The sequence below is a fragment of the Danio rerio genome, chromosome 19, assembly GCF_049306965.1.
Source record: "Danio rerio strain Tuebingen ecotype United States chromosome 19, GRCz12tu, whole genome shotgun sequence".
In the NCBI taxonomy this organism is placed as follows: Eukaryota; Metazoa; Chordata; class Actinopteri; order Cypriniformes; family Danionidae; genus Danio; species Danio rerio.
This window is the reverse complement of record NC_133194.1, coordinates 1,763,391-1,783,662: the sequence shown is the minus strand read 5'-3', so window position 1 is coordinate 1,783,662 and position 20,272 is coordinate 1,763,391. Positions and strand designations below refer to the sequence as shown.

Below are 20,272 nucleotides of genomic sequence, written 5' to 3'. Positions count from 1 at the left end.
CTGGAATATTGCATAAAAGATGCGAATAAAATTCCATCCAACGAGTGAAAGAGAAAAAAATTGTCACTTCCTGATTTAACTGGCACCAAATATCAACAGTAAAAACAGAATTTACTGTGGTAGAAGAAGCTGCGTCAATTAATTCTTTATTTAGCCTAATTAATGTACTTGCGCCTCGATGTCAGAAGACTGAAACACAATGAACACGTGGGGGCGTCTGAAGCCATGAGACGCGGAGACTCTTGACACGCACCAGAGGCTCGGAGGTAATTAATAATATACACTAATACTGAAACAGTTAAGGCACTTTAGAATGACTAAAACAATATTTAAGACGTGTTACAGTGTGTTCAGCCTCCATTTACACACATTTTCATTATCATATGATCATGATCTTTTTTTAATGTACTGTAATTTGTTCAGTAAAAGTGTTTCCATCGTAGTTTATGCGCACATTTTCTATCGAATAAAAGTTTATCCTACTCAGTTATGCGCGTTTTTTATGCATATTTTAAAACGTTATGTGCATCATGACGTTTCTATCAATCGTTTTTATGCACGTATCCAAAATGAGCATTAAAATAGGTGTGTGGAAACGTAAGGCTAAGGCGAGAAATACCGCTTCATCTTAAAAAAGGGGAGGAGACCGACAGAAACTCTGAGTTTAGAGAATAAAACCTGCTTCTGACCAGGTTAGATTCACAGAGTAAGTTACCACAGTAACTGACTCTGAGTTAAAGTTACCTCTCTTTCAGAAACAGGCTTGACTTACCCTGATTTCTGGAGTTTAACAAACCTGCCATTTTGAAACGGAAAACCCAGAGTTTCTCTCATTTCAGGGTTAAAATACTCTGAGTTTTCACTTAACCTCCTTTCTGAAACAGGCCCCAGGTTTTTAGATATTGTTGCTTGTCTTAATGCTTGTTTATCCTTTTTACGTGGTGTCTATCTATCCGTATGCATTTGTTACTTTCTTTCCTTACATCTTTATTTGTTCTTTTGCATTTTTAATGTATTAGCTTGTATTTGCTTTTAAGCCTAGACTCATTGAAAATCAAGCTCAGTGAATCGGAGCATCAGTTTTACTTGTTGAGCCATTATGACACAAACATGAGGACCACTTTCAAAAATGTCTTTATAGAAACTGTCTTTATTTCAGCGCTTTATTTACAAGTGTTTTTGTGTATTTACTACACATGCATTCAGTTTTCGTTTCAGATGAGAACAGTGTAAAATTACCTCAATATGTCTAAAACCAGTGCTGAATTTGACACTGTGTGGCATCCACCTGTATGGATCCCAGCGCTTTCCAGAAAGCCACATAGTTACAGTAGTCATCTCAACTGTGTTATTTACACTGACTGTTTTACAAAGCTTAATTTAATAAAAGATGAAGACAGACAGGCTATGTGGCTTATCACAGTCTCAACATGGAGCATCTCCCCTTAAAACAAAGGTCTCAAACTCAATTCCTGGAGGATCGCAGTTCTGCACAGCTTTGCTTCAACCCTATTCTAACACAGCTGATCCAAATAATCAAGGCGTTTAAAGCTGTGGTCACATTGGACTTTTCTCCCCATAGACTTCCATAAATACGCATGTGAATGCGGCAAATTGGAAACTCGTGCGACAAGTTTTCGCAGTTCGCTGCATTGCAAATTTCAAGCTTGGTGAACTCTGACCTGCGAAATCGCATCACATGATTGCGTGAGACTAATCGAGGATTAAAACATGGGCTGTTTTTTTAAATCCAAAAAAAGCAGAGAATAGACTTGCATTCTTGTGGAGATCGGTTTTGCCAGGTCACCTCAGAAGAACAAACTCAGGAGACCATGAGAACAATCTCTATGAGTGCAACAAGTGATGTTTGTGTAAATATGCAGGGTATTAATATTAGACAATTTCTATCCAAAGTTAATGACTTAAATTATTTGCGCTCCATAGTAAATTGGGTATACGCACAGCTAGTGTTTCTTCCCATACTGATAACCTTCTGGTAAACGGTTAATGTGACTTTTTTCAATTTCACAAGGTTGTTTTTACAGCATGGATGTTGTAAAGTAGTTAAAATACAATCAGTTAAATAAACTTCCAGGTTCATTTAGTTGTTCAAGCGTAAAACGAGACAAAAAGATGTTTACTTGCACATGCCCACCAGGATCGGCAGGCTAGTGCAGAAGCTCCAATGTCATTTAATGCAGAAAATGTCATTTAATGCAGTGCTTTTTGTACAAACTGAGATCCACTTTATATTGGATATCAATCAGGCAGTGAAGATCGCTGATTATTAAAGAAACAGATCTTAAACGTGCTCATTTTGCAATGGCATACAGTTTACCAGTGAAAAAATGTTTTAAAGTCCTTCCACATACTTCCACACATACCCAATAGGTTAAGTATAATGCCAGCTATCCTAAAATGCATGTGAATACCAGTGGATGTTAAACACAGTAACATTAGTGATGGTCGACCTCCATACCACCAAGGTTGATCATTTTTGACCACTTCATATGTTTTTGTTGGAAATATCCCTTTATTTGAAATGAATTACATTAGTCATAACTTATATCTTAATGTTTATGTATTTTTGTTGCTCAGTTATCTTTAAAATAAATTAAAAAAACAAACATTTGAGGTGACATGCGTGAGTGCATTCAAGAAAAAGCCATGCTTCCGCGGCCAAATCAAAAACCAGAACACAAAACCGTTTTGTTAAATAAAAGTGAAATGTTCACAGTTTGTCATATTCTGTGTGACCAAAAATAAATAAGTATTGTAAACTAGTTTATCACGCAATGTACTGGTATGTTGTAGTTTCACTTTGATTCATTTATTTTGACCAAAATGAGGCAAAACATTATGGACATTTTTAAAGGTGAAAGCTTCTTTCACAAGCCCTAAAGAGACCCTATTAGGGTTTTTGAAAATGAGCTTCCATGCAGTGTGTAACAAAGTGTGTAAAAGTGCACCATGATTAAAACGATTGATTCTTAAATGAAAGAGTCGACTTGTCGTCCGTTTGCTATTAGAGGAGCAGCAGAGACTATTATGTATTAGACTTTGACCTGGACTTTGTAACTGTTACAGTTCATATGGACCAGTTTCTTCTTCCTTCGGATCAGAACATATAAGTGTCATTAAAAGTGTTGCCTCATTTTGTGTAGTTTGCAAAATATGTGTTTATTTGTGTGTTTTAAGTTGTAATCCCCCCGCGAGGCTTGTAATCCTGTATTTATTATAGCTCAGTGCTTGCACTGTATCTCTCAGACGCCCAAAACCAAAGTATGACCTTTTATAATGCAAAATAGGGGCTCTTTAAATGTTAAGCTTCGCTACATTCTCATTTGTAAAAAAAAAACTTCATTCCCGACTCAGGCCTAATTTGGGGGTTTGAGTTCAATGACTAATCAACAGGTGTGATAATCAACGGAGCTGAATTTTTACCACATGGATTAGGGCCTGGACTAAAAAACGGATAGAGGGTGTCATGAAAAGACTCACCAGTAAAAGAATAAATATGACAGCTGGTCTCCACTTCATAAAAGCACACCAAACCTTCCTCATGATCCACAAACACACCGACCCGCTGCGGAGTCACTCTCAGAGACAGAGAGACTGGAGGATCATTGCAGGCACGATAATCATTTCCATTAATCAGAGCCACAGTCCAGCATCCAGTTCGGGGACTCACTGTAATCTCTTTATTCCTGTCAGTGGATTCTCTGGCCACTCCTAAAGTCCAGTCCGTCTTTTCCTTCACCAGCACCTCAAAATAAAATCTCCCCGAGGAGAATCCCTCCCTTCCCAAAACAAATAAATTTCTGTCAAATCTCTGTGGTTTGGATGAATAATTCGGCAAAATGTCTCTAAATCGTACTTGTTTTCCATCATCAGAAAGTTTGAGGTCACTATGACCTTTATCAGGATCCAGAGTCACATCCACTGAGAAAACACACAACATGAAACATTACTTCAACATACTGAGATATTGTGATGATTATGTTTAAAGCTTAAATCCTGGTTTTAATCATATATTTTATACAGCAGTAATGAGAATATATGAATGTAAACACTGTACCTGCATACTGCTGCATCCACTTCAGCTCTTCAGAGGCTAATAATGACAAGAAAACATGCCTTAAAGTTTTAATCAAAAATATAACTTGTTACTTGATTTCACTTAGATCCAGCAACCTTCTTGCAATAAGGCAATAGTGCTAACTAGGGTTGTAACGGTATGAATTTTTTACGGTATGATAATCGTCTAAAACAATACCACGGTTTAACGGTTTCGCGGTATACGGTATGTTACAAATGTTACAAAATAATAGAACAGTGAAGCAAATTTGACTTTTTCCAAATAATATATTTTCAGTTACTATAAACAACACCACTTACAATGAACAAATAAAAAAATAAGAAAATAATAAATAATGTGTCAAAGTCCAAATAAAGTCCAAATAAACATGGTGCAAATCCTCAGTAAAAAAATAGATATAAATATTTACTATACTATAAATAGTTACATAACGAAACTAGATTCAATATGGAACATCCTTAGGTTTTATGTGCCAGCATGGATATGGTTGTCTGCAATGCAGACAAACAGCTGCATCTTCATTTGCGTCTTTTGAAAACAGCAAGAGCAGCAGTTCGTCTTTGCTGTGTCACTGTTTTGTCATGTTTCTGTGCTGCTGTGCATGCAAAAGTACTTAGTATGAGAATTATTTCATGCAAAACTTTTTTTTTTGCGTTTTATTTAGCCACGCATAAATGTATGCCTATCTCTCATTCTGTGTTGTTCAAAAAGCTCATGTTGGTCCACAAACAAAAGTGAAACCTATGCTTATTGGTTGTGATATAGCGAGTTTGAACCAATCTGGGCATGGAGGAGGGACAATGCATCAATGTATCATGTCTGGTTTGTCCGGAGACACAGTGACGAGCGTTTCTTTGTCAAATCAGCGTTGTCAAATTTTGATGACGTAACCGCACTGATTCCGGAGCCGCGAATGTTATGTGATACAGCACTAGAAAGCTGAGATTCTCTTCTTTATGCCAATCTTTGAATTGTATGAATCGGATCAGCGGATCAAAAGTTATTAAACATTTAAAAGCAATACTTATTTTTAGCCGCGGGCGGCTGTCTCGGTCTTTAAGGGTTAAAACCGTTGATATGCAATTGTTCATGGTATGATAATCGTGCACGTTCAAATCGTGGTAGACCGTCATACCGGTATATTGTTACAACCCTAGTGCTAACCACTGCCAATTCATAGCCAATCTAATAAATGTTGAAGACATACTCAATACATAAATGCAGTAAATCACACTTCAGCAGTGTTTATTTGAGAGCGCACAAGAATATCTGTGCTTGAGCAGCGTATATTTGAAGGCGTGCAAGAGGTTTTGTGCACGTACAGAGGAAATCGGTGCGATAGCAAAGAGACTTGCATGCTTGTATTCAGGGACGTGCACACATAGGGCTCAACCTGTGCCCTTTTTAGTCTTGGATAGAAAGTGCCCTTCCAAAATGATCAAAAGTGCCCCCGTGATCCAACACAACCACCTCCCCCCCACTCTTCAAATATTTCATCCTGCACGTGCCCCTTGAACAGTCTCTGCACGGGCATGCTTGTATTACATAAATGCGATCTCGACATGTAAAACTGTGCTCACAACACTTGTCAATGAAATAATAGCATAGGTCGGGGGTGGCCAACCCTGTTCCTGGAGAGCCACCTTCCTGCAGATTTCAGTTGCAACCCATATCAAACACACCTGCCTGTAATTATCACACAGTGTTCAGGTCCTAATTAATTGGTTCAGGTGTGTTTGATATGGGTAGCAACTGAAATCTGCAGAAAGGTGGCTCTCCATGAACAGGGTTGGCCATCCCTGGCATAGATAGTTGGTAGATCTGTGTAAAAGGCCCAACAGAATCTGCAGCCACAGCTGGAAAAAATCCTGGAGGAAACACTGAAGAATCATGCAATCATGTAGTGATGATGAGACACAAACACATGATCACGTTTCAGATTAATCACTCTTTACTTCATCACTAGTGTTAAAAGATGACATTTGATATTGACGCACCAGTTTGCTCGAGTTTCTCATCTATGGACTCCTTCAGTTTAATCAGAGCTCTCTTTAGAGTCTCGTGAGTCTTCCAGCTGATCTCAGACCTGCTCCTGGTGTTTCTGAAGCTGCTGAGTGAAGAGTGAATCTGCAGAGAGAGGATAGATGTGTGTTATAGTGTGATTGCGCATGATCGTGATGCTCAGAGATGTGTGGAGTGACCTGTATGAGGTGTAGATGATCTTCAGTGTGTGAGAGCTGCTCCAGCTCAGTGTTTCTGCTCTCCAGCTCAGAGATCTCCTGCTCCAGCGCTGACATCCGCTCTGAATCCTGTTCCTCCATCAACTCCAGCACTTCAGTGGAAGCTCTCTGAGAAAAGAATCAGCATTACTGCTGGCTATACATCCATAGTTTACAGGGTTTTCAAACATATTAAACGTCTTCCTGGAACATTTGTGCTGAACGATTCCTCAAATCAAGTGTCTTGTTTTGAAAAGCAGTGCTTTTACTTCACAAAGGGATGAAGAAAGTGACATGGTTCGCCTCAATCATGTCCATAGCTCCCAAGTAGGGTTGTAACGGTATGAATTTTTTACGGTATGATAATCGTCTAAAACAATACCACGGTTTGACGGTTTCGCGGTATACGGTATGTTACAAATGTTACAAAATAATAGAACAGTGAAGCAAATTTGACTTTTTCCAAAAAATATATTTTTAGTTACTATAAACAACACCACTTACAATGAACAAATAAAAATAAGAAAATAATAAATAATGTGTCAAAGTCCAAATAAAGTCCAAATAAACATGGTGCAAATCCTCAGTAAAAAAATAGATATAAATATTTACTATACTATAAATAGTTACATAACGAAGCTAGATTCAATATGGAACATCCTTAGGTTTTATGTGCCAGCATGGATATGGTTGTCTGTGGATATGGATTTGGATGTGGTTGTCTGCAATGCAGACAAACAGCTGAACCTTCATTTGTGTCTTTTGAAAACAGCAAGAGCAGCAGTTCGTCTTTGCTGTGTCACTGTTTTGTCATGTTTCTGTGCTGCTGTGCATGCAAAAGTACTTAGTATGAGAATTATTTCATGCAAAACTTTTTTTTTGCGTTTTATTTAGCCACGCATAAATGTATGCCTATCTCTCATTCTGTGTTGTTCAAAAAGCTCATGTTGGTCCACAAACAAAAGTGAAACCTATGCTTATTGGTTGTGATATAGCGAGTTTGAACCAATCTGGGCATGGAGGAGGGACAATGCATCAATGTATCATGTCTGGTTTGTCCGGAGACACAGTGACGAGTGTTTCTTTGTCAAATCAGCGTTGTCAAATTTTGATGACGTAACCGCACTGATTCCGGAGCCTCTGAAAGTCCGCGAATGGCCTCTCGTAAATTTTGGAATGATGTTAGTGACGTGTTATTTGGGCAAAGAAATGTTAATTACAGGCTATCTTTAAAGGATGTGATTTGCACTTTTTCACACACAAAAAGAACATTCGAGTATGTTGTTAACGTCTACATTTTACAAGGTAAATATTTTATACATAAACAGAAATTTGCGAAATGTGTACCAAAATGTAATATTTCTTTATTAGAAATGGAAAATCTGAAAAAGTCTCTAATGCAAATTAAGAACAAAAAGAATGATTTAATGTTAGTTTTCGTGAAAGAATTTTTTTCTAGTTCTGATCCCCCGCTGTAGTCGCTGAGTGTATCCTAAGTTATTATTTTAGTTTATATGTATAGAAGTATTTTGTAATATTTTTTTTTATCTTATTTATTAATTTTTTATTTATTTATTTTTTCTTTTGCAACTTTTTATACATTTTTTTTTCTCCTGTTATATATTACTTCATTACTTTTGATTCTTGTAACTATAGTAATGTTTATGGATATAATATATATCTCAATTGTTGTGTTTTTACTTTATGTAATGTTTCAAAATTATAATAAAAAAAAAAAGAAAGTCCGCGAATGTTATGTGATACAGCACTGGAAAGCTGAGATTCTCTTCATTATGCCAATCTTTGAATTGTATGAATCGGATCAGCGGATCAAAAGTTATTAAACATTTAAGAGCAATACTTATTTTTAGCCGCGGGCGGCTGTCTCGGTCTTTAAGGGTTAAAACCGTTGATATGCAATTGTTCATGGTATGATAATCGTGCACGTTCAAATCGTGGTAGACCCTCATACCGGTATATTGTTTCAACCCTACTCCCAAGGTTGGGAATCAGTAAATCCTTTATATGAATTTGGACGTTAAGGAGAGTACACTACACACTGAGCATGGCATGAAAATATTCTAATCGTACAACATTAAAATCAGAATTTATGACAGCAGAACTGATATTATTCACATGTTAATTTTATAAAATCTTTTGTCACCACCTATTGGCATAACAATGTAATGCACAGACCAACTGTAAAAGACTGCAAATAATTGATGAATAATAAACATGTTAACTCACTCTTCTGGCTTCTGCTGAGTGTTTGATGTCCTCAATCTCTTTGTTTATATCTTGGATCATCTTCTGCATGTCTCTCTGTGTCTTCATCAGCTGAGCCTATAGATAAAGAACAACAGACTTACCATGTGACCTCTTTTATTTTTACTCTACTCAACAAAACATATAAAATAAATAATAAAAGTTTATGATACAGTTTATTAGTATATTATAGTTTATAATAAACTATAAAAGACTATTTTGATTACTTTCTTTTCTTTGCTCTCCATTTCTAGAGGAACAGTGTTGTGTGTTTTATGGTCTGTCACAACACACTCTAGACACACACACGTCTGATCATCTCTGCAGAAGAGCTCCAGCGGTCTCTGGTGTGTCTGACAGATATAGTCCTCCAGATTACTCACAGGATCCATCAGCATGTGCTTCTTCAAAGCTGCTTCTTTTAAATGAGGCTGCAGGTGAGTTTCACAGTAAGAGCTCTGACACACCAGACATGACTTCACTGCTGTTCTGTCCTCACACAGATCACACGCCACTACAGCTCCTCCATCAGGACTCTTCTGTTTATAGCGATCTGAGATCTCTCTCAGTGTGGTGTTGATCTTCAGATCAGGTCTTTGGTTGAGTGTTTCTTTACAGTATGGACAGCTGCAGGTCTCGCTGTCATTCCAGCATTTATTCAGGCAGGTTTTGCAGAAGTTGTGTCCACATGGAGTGGTGACCGGATCAGTGAACACCTCCAGACAAACAGAACACTGGAGCTCCTCACTAAGTGGACCCCCAGAGGAAGACATATCTGAAAAGAGAAATAATGAACAAAAATCACTTACTGTAAACTATTTTTAAAAATGTTCAGACACAATAGCTCCCATTTAAATGATCAAAGTTATTTTATTATATTAGTATATGGTAACAGTCAGCTGGTCATTTTGTAAAGTGAACTAATTCAAGGTGAGCAATATAAGTTTACAAAAATAGAGGAGTGTTGTCAAATCTACCGTGGTGCAACGTGTATTAAATCTAGCACTAGTTTGGGTTACACAGAATCAAAATCTTTGCATTTTTATGTTATTACTGATTCTTCATTTAATTTACTAACCTATTAAAAAATCTATTATTACTTCCAAAAAAAATCATTAAGGCACAATTTGTTTTTTTTCCTGAGTAATTGGCATACCTGGAGGAAAGTCCAAACTCTTTCTCCTGATTTGTCTTCCTTTCTGTGATGATTCTGCCATTATTCTTCCCCTCCTCAAGCCTCTGCATGGACAAAAAAACAATATCAATTATAGGCAATCAACTCTGTAGTTGCAATAGTATAGTCTAAATTAGTGAGAGAGTAACATGAATGTTTTTAAAAATCAAAATTAAATTGACTTATTAGGGCAAATCACATGATGTGAGGGGAGCATAAACAATTACAATTTAACACATTGATGCAGTGTACTGTATGTAATATGCAGAGGTGGATTTAGTGATTTGGGGGCCCTAAGCAACTCTAGGCAAAGGGCCCAGGTCCTGAAATGCACTCTTTCAACTTTTATTTAATTTTATTTATTTTGTTGTTTTTTTATGTCACACAATCTTCTTTTCTATGTTTTATCTTAATGCATAATACATTATAAATGCTATACATTTATACAATACGATACATTTATACAATATACAAAACAAATGCTATACATTTTAAATTATTAGTTTTCTTAAAACGAATTTACTATATATATATATATATATATATATATATATATATATATATATATATATATATATTTATATATATATATATATTTTTTTTTGATTGCTGGACTCCTCCAGTGGTGGATGTATTATTTTAATTATAATTCATTTATATTATAATTACATAACATTACATTATTATAATATTGTTTTATTGTATAATAAATAATACTTGATGTAAAAATTGCACTTGTTAGACTTTCATATACAAAATATGATAGAAAACGATGTTATATTTATTTTGTAGGTATAATTCAAACTTCTAGATATTTACTGGGGATGTCCTGGGGAAATCAGATGTCCTGGGGCCCTAAGCGGTCACTTACTTAATGGTTGAATTCACCCCTGGTAATATGCTTGAGTGCTACTTTCCTGCAGCTTTAGAATTACTGAGACTCTGCAGGACCTCTTTGATAATTTAATTTAATAACTTTGTCATATGCAAGTGTGATATGTGGATTTACCTAATAATGATTTATTCGTAGTACCCAAATTTGAGAAGATGTGAACAACTGGATGTACCATAAGAATATGCCTCACTTAACTCGATTTCAGCTACGCCTCCTAAACCCTACGAAATAAGACTATATTTAAGCATTTAGTAACCACTTTTATCCAAAGCGATTCACACACACACACACACAAACACAGGGCCGGAGTGGGACTCTTTTTCAGCCCTGGAATTTCAAGCCTCAGACCGGCCCACCGCAGTTCACCACTGACTAAGTTATATTAAAATAAGGTCATTTCCAATTCAGTTTCAAATTACACTATCATGTCTTTCTTTGAGAAAACAGCTGCTTTAGAACTTCAAATATTCATGAACCCTTACAATATTATATGTCTTAACAATAAAAATGAAAAAAATGACACTCAGACGAGGACCGAACGCGGGTTAGCGGCGTCATAACTTTACGTTCTAACCACTGGACCACAACAGCTGTCCTTTGAATGGTGACTTATCTAGTTATATCATCATTAACCTGCAGGCTGCATCTTGCTTACGAGGCTACGAGAAAATAGATAAAAAGAGCAGAGCTGCGGCAAAATAATGAATAAGAAGACTGTGGTCATATAAATAAATAAATTATTTTTAAAAAGTGTGACTGCTGAGAGCGACAGATTCTGGAGCTAGGGACACCGGCCCTCGCCGCCAAAAGACGGACCGGCCCACCGGGAATTCTCCCGGTCCTCCCGATTAGCCAATCCGGGCCTGCACACACACACACACACACACACACACACACACACACACACACACACACACACACACACACACACACACACACACACACACACACACAAACAAAAGAACAGATCTGGGTTTCCATTGGGACTCAACGGACTCACCTTAGTTATATTGACCATGGAGGCGTCAAGTAATTCGGCGGGACATGAAACTGCATTTAACGTTCAAATGCTATGGCCGCGGCATTTCATTAATGATGGTAATTTTCTATAACCTAACGTTTTCTGTCTGCATAAGAACGGTTTAAATGTTATGTTGTTAAATAGAATGATCACTGGCATCCATGTTGAACAGATGTTTCACTTTCTTTGAACAAGGTGTAGAGCTCCGCCCAGAACCGCCGCTCAGATTACGCGGGCTGCGTAGGGCCTCACAAGTAGGTTGGGTTTAAGTGGTGTAGGTGGAGTCGTAGACATTAAACACATCAGGTTACCTTGAGGTTGGGTTTAGGGTTGGGTTTAGGTGTACACGTTAATAAAACACAACAGGTTACTGTGAGGTTGGGTTTAGGGTTAGGTGTAGACATTCTTAAAACACAATATTGAACTCTAAATACGACTAAAGAAAAGAAAATAAATAAAAACTCACAGACCACATGGAGCTCGAAGGCCCACCCACTTGGAGCTTAAGTCCCACCCACTTGGAGCCAAGTAAACCCGTCTGCAGCCCGCATTAATCATATGTAGTACAGTACATAGATTATGTAAATTTAGATATGTATGCCTATATAATTTATAGTGAACTGGATTACAGAATTATTCCAAACATCCAAAATTAAAGGAATGAACAAAGGAACAAAAAAGAAAAATATAGAAATAAGACTACATACCTAAAAAAACAAAAAAAAATTTATATATATATATATATATATATATATATATATATATACATATTTACAGTTAAAGTCAGAATTATTCGCCCCCCTGTTATTTTGTTCTCCAATTTCTGTTTCTCAACACATTTCTAATCATAATAGTGTTAATAACTCATCTCTAATAACTGATTTACTTTATCTCTGCCATGATGACAGTAAATAACATTAGACTAGATATTCTTTAAGACACTTCTATACAGCTTAAAGTGACATTTAAAGGCTTAACTAGGTTAATTAGGGGTTAATTAGGTGAACTAGGCAGGTTAGGGTAATTAGGTAAGTTATTGTATAATGATGGTTTGTTCTGTAGACTATTGAAAAAAAATCTAGCTTAAAGAGGATGATCATTTTGTTCTTAAAATGGTGTTTAAAAAATTTAATTTTATTCTGTTCAACACAAATAAGGTATTTTAAAGAAAGCTGGTAAGCGCTGATTCTGTCAGATTTAAGATAGCACAGGCAAGATAATGCATATACAGTTAAAAAGTGTTTATTATATCCAGCAAAACAGAGCATAGCAGACAAGGGGAGAAACTAGCGAAACAACTGAAGCACACATTCATCAATCAACAATAACTGAAACAAGGGAATTAGATACACTATAAGTATCAGGGTAGGCGGAGAACGTCACTGGAACAATCAACAAGGACAAAATGGGGACAAACTAAATATGCATGTAGCATGAGTAAAACACATGCACAAATGGCAACCCAAAACCCTTACAAATATGACACATTATTTTTGTTTTATGCATTGTTATTTTAAATTAAGAAGAAATGTCATCAGTAGTTGAATAAAATCAAGAATAATTCAAATAAAAAAGATAAAATATTCATTATTTTACTAAAACAAAAAAAAACTATATTGTCATTTAGAGCTTTTCTGGAGAAAAATGACAATGTTTTTTTATTTGAAATGTTTAAAGAAATGTAACCAGACCAATATAGAATAAAACAAAGGAACTTTTTGGTTAATCTGTGAATATTCAAGTGTATTAATAATTATTATTTAATTAAACCCTAATCGCCCAACACAACCATCTTTATTGAGATGTTGCAATTACTGTAAACAGAGCAGACATTATTCAGATTCAGTGAAAGTTACCCAATAAATGCCTGAAACAAATACCTGAACATTCAAAAACAGGGCTTATATTCAGTGATTGTAACTGAGATGAGTGATGATCAGTGGGGTTGAGTTTTTACCTTCAAAATTAAACCCTGGACTAAAACATGGATGGAGTTTTTCACTGAAACACTGATCAGTGTAGGAGTAGATATGAGAGCTGGACTCCACATCATAAAAGCAGACCAAACCTTCCTCATAATCCACAAACACACCGACCCGCTGCGGACTCACTCTCAGAGACAGAAGGACTGGAGGATCAGCACGAGCGCTCAGTTCATTCCCATTAATCAGAGCCACAGTCCAGCTTCCAGTTTCAGGACTCACTCTGATGTCTCCTTTTCTGTCAACCGATTCTCTGGCCACCCCTAAAGTCCAGTCCGTCTTTCCTTTCACCAGCACCTCAAAATAAAACCTCCCCGAGGAGAATCCCTCCCTTCCCAGAACAGATAGATATCTATTGAATCTCTCTAGTTTGTTGGGTAGTTTCTGCCAGATATCTCCACAGCTCACTTGCTTTCCATCATCAGACAGGATGAGTTCAGGATGAGCTGTATGAGGATCCAGAGTCACGTCCACTGGGAAAACACATCGATTTTTAAGTCTGTGTTTAATCAGTAGTAATGAGACTATATGAATGTTAACTAGAGACACGCTGTACCTGCATACTGCTGCATCCACTTCAGATCGGCAGAGACTAATAATGACAAGAAAACATCAGGAAATGTGTGGATATATAGCTTATTTTTATTAAACAGCGCACAATTAATTCAGTTTCCACTGTCTGAAGTTGTGAGTGGTACCAAAATCAACCATGAACTAACCATACCATGTTTTTTGGGACCCTAAGCATTCTCAGCACAATAGCACAGTTAGCAAAACTTGGCTGAGGACTTTTGATATTGAACTTTAGTTGATATTGACGCACCAGTTTGCTCCAGTTTCTCATCTATGGACTCCTTCAGTTTAATCAGAGCTCTCTTCAGAGTCTCGCGAGTCTTCCTGCTGATCTCAGACCTGCTCCTGGTGTTTCTGAAGCTGCTGAGTGAAGAGTGAATCTGCAGAGAGAGGATAGATGTGTGTTATAGTGTGATTGTGCATGATGGTGATGCTCAGAGATGTGTGGAGTGACCTGTATGAGGTGTAGATGATCTTCAGTGTGTGAGAGCTGCTCCAGCTCAGTGTTTCTGCTCTCCAGCTCAGAGATCTCCTGCTCCAGCGCTGACATCCGCTCTGAATCCTGTTCCTCTGCTGCTCTCTGCTGATCCTCCATCAGTTTCAGCAGGTCAGTGTAAACTCTCTGAGATGAGAATCAGTGTAACTATAACTCATCCAGCACTGTTTTAGAGAGCTTTGCACTTAATGAATCCACAAATCATGTGTCTTACTGATTGAAATATCGTTTTTTACTGTGATTGTTAATTAATTATAGCTGATATTTAATATTTAGACTAACCGTGCTGTAGAAACTGCAATAATCACTTTCATACAGCAATTCCTGTAATTTAACAATCATCACAGCACTCCCTACTGAAAAAATCAGCTTAAACCAGCCTAGGCTGGTTGGCTGGTTTTGACTGGTCGACCAGGCTGGTTTAAAAGGGGTTTTAGCCATTTCCAGCCTGGTTTAGCTGGTCAGGCTGGGAGATGACCAGCTAAATCCAGCTTGACCAGCCAAGCCAGGCTGGGAGCCCAGCCAAAACCAGCTATGTCCAGCTTAAACCAGGCTGGTCAAGCTGGTTTTAGCTGGATTTAGCTAGTCATTTTCCAGCCTGACCAGCTAAGACCAGGCTGGAAATGGCTGGAAACCAGCCTGGAAGTGGCCAAAACCCCTCTAAAACCAGCCTGGTCGACCAGCTAAAACCAGCCAACCAGCCTAAGCTGGTTTAAGCGGGATTTTTCAGCAGGAACTAACATAACAAACATATGGAGAATCGTTCCAGAATTAATCAATGGGTCATTTAAAGGGATTGTTCACCTAAATTAAAATTATGTGATCATTTATTCATCCTTTACTCTTTTAAAAAGAAAACTTTTAGAAAACATGATGAAAACCTGTAACCATTGACTTCCATAGCATTTGTTTTTCCTACCATGGAAGTCAGTGGTTACAGGTTTTCAGCATTCTTCAAAATATCTTCTTTTGTGTTCAACTGAACAAAGACTCTCATAAAGGTCTGAAAATACTTAAAGGAGAGTAAATAATGAGTAAAAGGTATTTTTTTGGCTGAATAATCCTTTAAGCCAGTGGTGTCCTGGAGGGTCGGTGTCCTGGAGAGTTTAGCTCCAACCCTAATTAAACACACTTGAACCAGCTAATCAAGCTCTTACTAGGTACTAGAAACTTATAGGCAGGTGTGTTGAAGCAAGTTGGAGCTGAACTCAGCAGGACACGCATTTGGACCCCCCTGCTTTAAACTTTATGGGCTCTATTTTGACGGTCCATGCGCAGAGCACAAAATGCAGGGCGCAAACGCTTTCAGGGCGTGTCAGGACTCATTTTTGCTAATTTAAGGTTATAGGTGTGTTTTGAGAATAAACCTATTAGAGTCTCATCTCCCATTCCCTTTAAGAGTCACTTGCGTCGCGCCATAAGCGTATTCGCTATTTAAAGGACGCAAAGTAAGACTAAGTGGAAAAAATTAGCATTTCACTAGCAAACAGTTAACAGTTGACAGTTTTTTAACAGAGAACTGTTAAACAGAGCATCTACTGCGTGACAATGAGAGATAATGGATCACTTTCACTTTCACTCTTGGATAGGGAAACCTTTACGCACAGACATCAATTAGCCTATAAATAATTAATTTCGTTTGTTAAGCCCAAATATTCGTTTCAAAACTATTTCTAAATTCAGTTCTAATTTCCAGCAAACGAATAAATGAACAATAATAACAAAGTGTGGTCAAAGTACTGAGTTATATCCTTAAACACATGCTGTGCCCTATATGCTCTAAAACCTGCAGGTGGACAAATCTAAGCTTGTTTTTAATAAAACAAATATAAATATGGATATAATAAATAATACAGCTAATAGTAATAATTATACAATTATACAAAAGCAAGTTGTTATGAATGAACTGAAAAAGCCTCCCGAGATGAAGAAGACATAACAGCAGTGATTTTTCATATTTATGTAGGCTAGAAAATAATATGTTTTGTAATATTTTAATCCTTTATATTTATATCCTATATCTATTCTTATTATATCCTATATATATATCCTTAATATTTACATTTTTTCATATGTAAAGATATTTGCCTGTTGCTCTCTTGTGTGTATTAAGCAGTGTGCTGGAGTTTAGACCGGGTTAGTTTTGGTCTAATGAAAAATCTATTATAGTTTCTTAAAATAGCAACGCGCCAGCGGTCCGCCTCAGAACGCCTTCCTTTATAGACCAGAACGCCTATGGGCGCACATATGAGCGCTAATGCATTTGCTATTTAAACAGCGACTCTTGCGCCAAGCTGAAACTACCAAACAAGTATTGCGCCTTGCGCCACATTGCGCCGGGTGCATGATAGGGCCCTAAGAGTGACTCGCCACCTACTGGTAATACAATGTAATGCACAGGTCAACTCTACAATACACTGTAAAAAATATCCATAAATCAGTAGTTTTCCATATTTGTTCCCCATTTATTCATGCTTTTGAGTTGCATTGTGAAACCTTGACCTTTTCCCCAAAGTTTCCTTTTAAAAAAGAGACTTTTATAGACATTTGTAATAGTTTGAAGTGATAAACTGTTTGTACTGGTGTTGTAAATTACAGTGCAAAATGCTGTATTGTAATAAGCTGCCAGTGCTTTCTCAATTGTTGATTTTACTGACTCATTTTATAGGTCTACATATTATTTCTTATATCATATATTGATTCACAGTGGCTCAGTGGTTAGCACTGTGGCCTCACAGTAAGAAAGTCTCTGGTTCAAGTCCCGGCTGGGTCAGTTGGCATTTCTGTGTGGAGTTTGCATGTTCTCTCCAAGTTGGTGCGGGGTTCCTCAGTGTGCTCCGGTTTCCCTCACAGAAACACATGCGCTATAGGGGAATCGATGAACTGAATTGGCCGTAGTGTATAGGTGTGTGTGAATGAGTGTGTATGGGTGTTTCCCAGTACAGGGTTGCAGCTGGGAGTGCATCAGGGCGGCAACCAAATGAAAAACAAACATGTTAAACTCACTCTTCTGGCTTCTGCTGATTGTTCGATATCCTGAATCTCCTTAAATCTGTCTTGGATCCTCTTCTGCAGATCTCTCTGTGTCTCCATCAGCTGAGCCTATAGACAGAGAACAGCAGACTTGTTATGCGAGCTCTTTTATTTCACACTGTCATGGACAACTGATTCCACTTTATATGAACTATTTAAAAGCAGATATGATTACCTTCATCTTTTGATTCTCATCCTCCAGGAGAACAGTGTTGTGGGTTTTATGGTCTGTCACAGCACAATGGAGACACACAGACATGTGATCATCTCTGCAGAAGAGCTCCAGCGGTCTCTGGTGTGTCTGGCAGATGTAGTCCTCCAGATTACTCACAGGATGCATCAGCTTGTGTTTCTTTAATCCCGTCACCTTTAAATGAGGCTGCAGGTGAGTTTCACAGTAAGAGCTCTGACACACCAGACATGACTTCACTGCTGTTCTGTCCTCACACAGATCACACACAACTACAGCTCCCTCATCAGGACTCTTCAGTTTATAGTGATCTGAGATCTCTCTCAGTGTGGTGTTGATCTTCAGATCAGGTCTTTGGTTGAGTGTTTCTTTAGTGTATTGACAGATCTGGCTGTTTTTGGAAAGGTTGTGTCCACATGGAGTGCTGACCGGATCAGTGAACACATCCAGACACACTGAGAGCTCCACTGAGAGCGGACCACCGGAGGAAGACATATCTGTTAAGAGAAATCAAAATATATGCATAAATGGAGTGACATGGTGGTTAGCACTGTGCCCTCACAGCAAGAAGGTCGCTGGTTCGAATCAGTTGGCATTTCTGTGTGGAGTTTGCATGTTCTCCCCGTGTTGGTGTGGGTTTCCTCGGGGTGCTCTGGATTCCACCACATTCCAAACACATGCGCTATAGAAAGAATTCAGTGTGAATGAGTGTTTATGGGTGTTTCCCAGTACTGGGTTGCAGCTGGAAGGGCATCCGCTGTGTAAAACGTATGTTGGAATAGTTGGTGGTTCATTCCGCTGTGGCAACCCCTGACGAATAAAGGGAGTAAGCCGAAGGAAAATGATTTAAATAAATGAACGCATGCATAAATACATTAGTGCTGCACAATATATTGTTTTAGCATTGTGTGATCATTCGCAATAGACACATCACAGGATTTGCAACGTTGAATCTGGATTATAGTTTATTATTTGCATGTGTTTTCGAGGTTACTTTGGTTTCATGAGGATTTTTATCAGACATTATACAGTTTTTAACTTTAATAGAATGTTATTTTATTGAATTATTATTACAGCAAAGACTCTTCAGTGTTATTTTACATTTAATTATTTAATTACTGCATACCTGAATGCTGTTAGATTCCTCGAAGGACCATAAAACACTGTTTATTTCATTTGTATTTTTGCTTTAATGCATTTAGCTGTGCTTGTAAACTGTTTATTGCATTTTATACAGATGCATCACCCTACAGAATCACCCAATATATTTAAAATTATTTATTATTTCCAGACTCTATTCCACATATTTCAGATGTTTAAGTCATCTGGCGAAATTGTATTGATATCGCAAAATATTAAATTTTCTTTCGGCAGAAATAAATAAATTAATTAAATGATGCACACACCATAAAAATAAACAAATAAATAAATAAACAACAGAAGAATTTCAAGAAAAACAGGGGAAATGTTTAAAGAAAAAGATTTACTATAAACTGGACGTTGTTTGACAGAAAACTGCTTCGATTAAATAAGTTCTGTAAGATTAATTAAACAGATTAAAATGCAACATTTTCGAATACTTTCATATTGTTAACAAATAAATTATGATTAATAATAATTATATTATTATTACTATTATTATTAGGCTATTACATTTAAATGTTCACTCATTCATTCATTCATTTTCCTTCGGCTTAGTCCTTTTATTCATCAGGGCTCACCACAGTGGAATGAACCATCAACTTATCCAGCATATGCTTTACACAGCGGATGCCCTTCCAGCCGCAACAAAGTACTGGGAAACACCCATACACACATTTACTCACACACACATACACTACGGCCTTTGTTTGGACTGTGGAAAATGCAAACTCCACAAAGAAATGCCAACTGACACATCCGGACTCGAACCAGCAACCTTTTTCCTGTGAGGCCACAATGCTAACCACTGAGCCACCGCGTTGCCCCAATATTGCATTATATATATATATATATATATATATATATATATATATATATATATATATATATATATATATATATATATATATATATATATATATATATATACACACACACACATACATACATAAACACACATAAAAACATATATTCACGCATACATGCACACATTAATACATACACACATGAATGAATAAATCACATTCTGTTACATATTGTACTGTCACTTACCTGTCAGTATCAGGTGTGTGTTTAAACGGCTATTTTTGTACAGATCGATCGTTTTAGACGTGTTTTGTCCTGCTCATCATGTTAGTTTCACTTCCTCTGAACTGATGTCAGTAAAGGTTATTGCCGTAAACT

General features: G+C 37.2%; 2 protein-coding genes across 3 annotated transcripts; both read right to left on the bottom strand.

The window, feature by feature from the left end:
* Nucleotides 1-1,130: 1,130 nt before the first annotated feature.
* Nucleotides 1,131-11,861, bottom strand: LOC100149991 (E3 ubiquitin-protein ligase TRIM39). Of its 2 annotated transcripts, XM_073931348.1 has the most exons (9): nt 11,653-11,861; nt 9,740-9,822; nt 8,811-9,358; nt 8,566-8,661; nt 6,301-6,447; nt 6,097-6,226; nt 4,079-4,114; nt 3,878-3,942; nt 1,131-3,800 (listed from the first exon to the last, which is right to left on the bottom strand). In XM_073931348.1, the coding sequence occupies exons 2-9, from the start codon at nt 9,798-9,800 to the stop codon at nt 3,768-3,770; spliced, it is 1,116 nt and encodes a 371-aa protein (XP_073787449.1). In that variant the 5' UTR covers nt 9,801-9,822; nt 11,653-11,861; the 3' UTR covers nt 1,131-3,767. The 2 variants fall into 2 exon arrangements, with proteins under 2 accessions (XP_073787449.1, XP_003200554.1); XM_003200506.7 differs by having other exon boundaries at nt 1,131-3,942.
* Nucleotides 11,862-12,899: 1,038 nt separating this feature from the next.
* On the bottom strand, nt 12,900-20,209 carry btr29 (bloodthirsty-related gene family, member 29). Its single transcript, NM_001166134.1, has 7 exons — nt 20,141-20,209; nt 17,933-18,444; nt 17,731-17,826; nt 14,683-14,850; nt 14,479-14,608; nt 14,212-14,247; nt 12,900-14,128 (listed from the first exon to the last, which is right to left on the bottom strand). The coding sequence occupies exons 2-7, from the start codon at nt 18,440-18,442 to the stop codon at nt 13,581-13,583; spliced, it is 1,488 nt and encodes a 495-aa protein (NP_001159606.1). The 5' UTR covers nt 18,443-18,444; nt 20,141-20,209; the 3' UTR covers nt 12,900-13,580.
* Between the last annotated feature and the right edge of the window lie 63 nt (nt 20,210-20,272).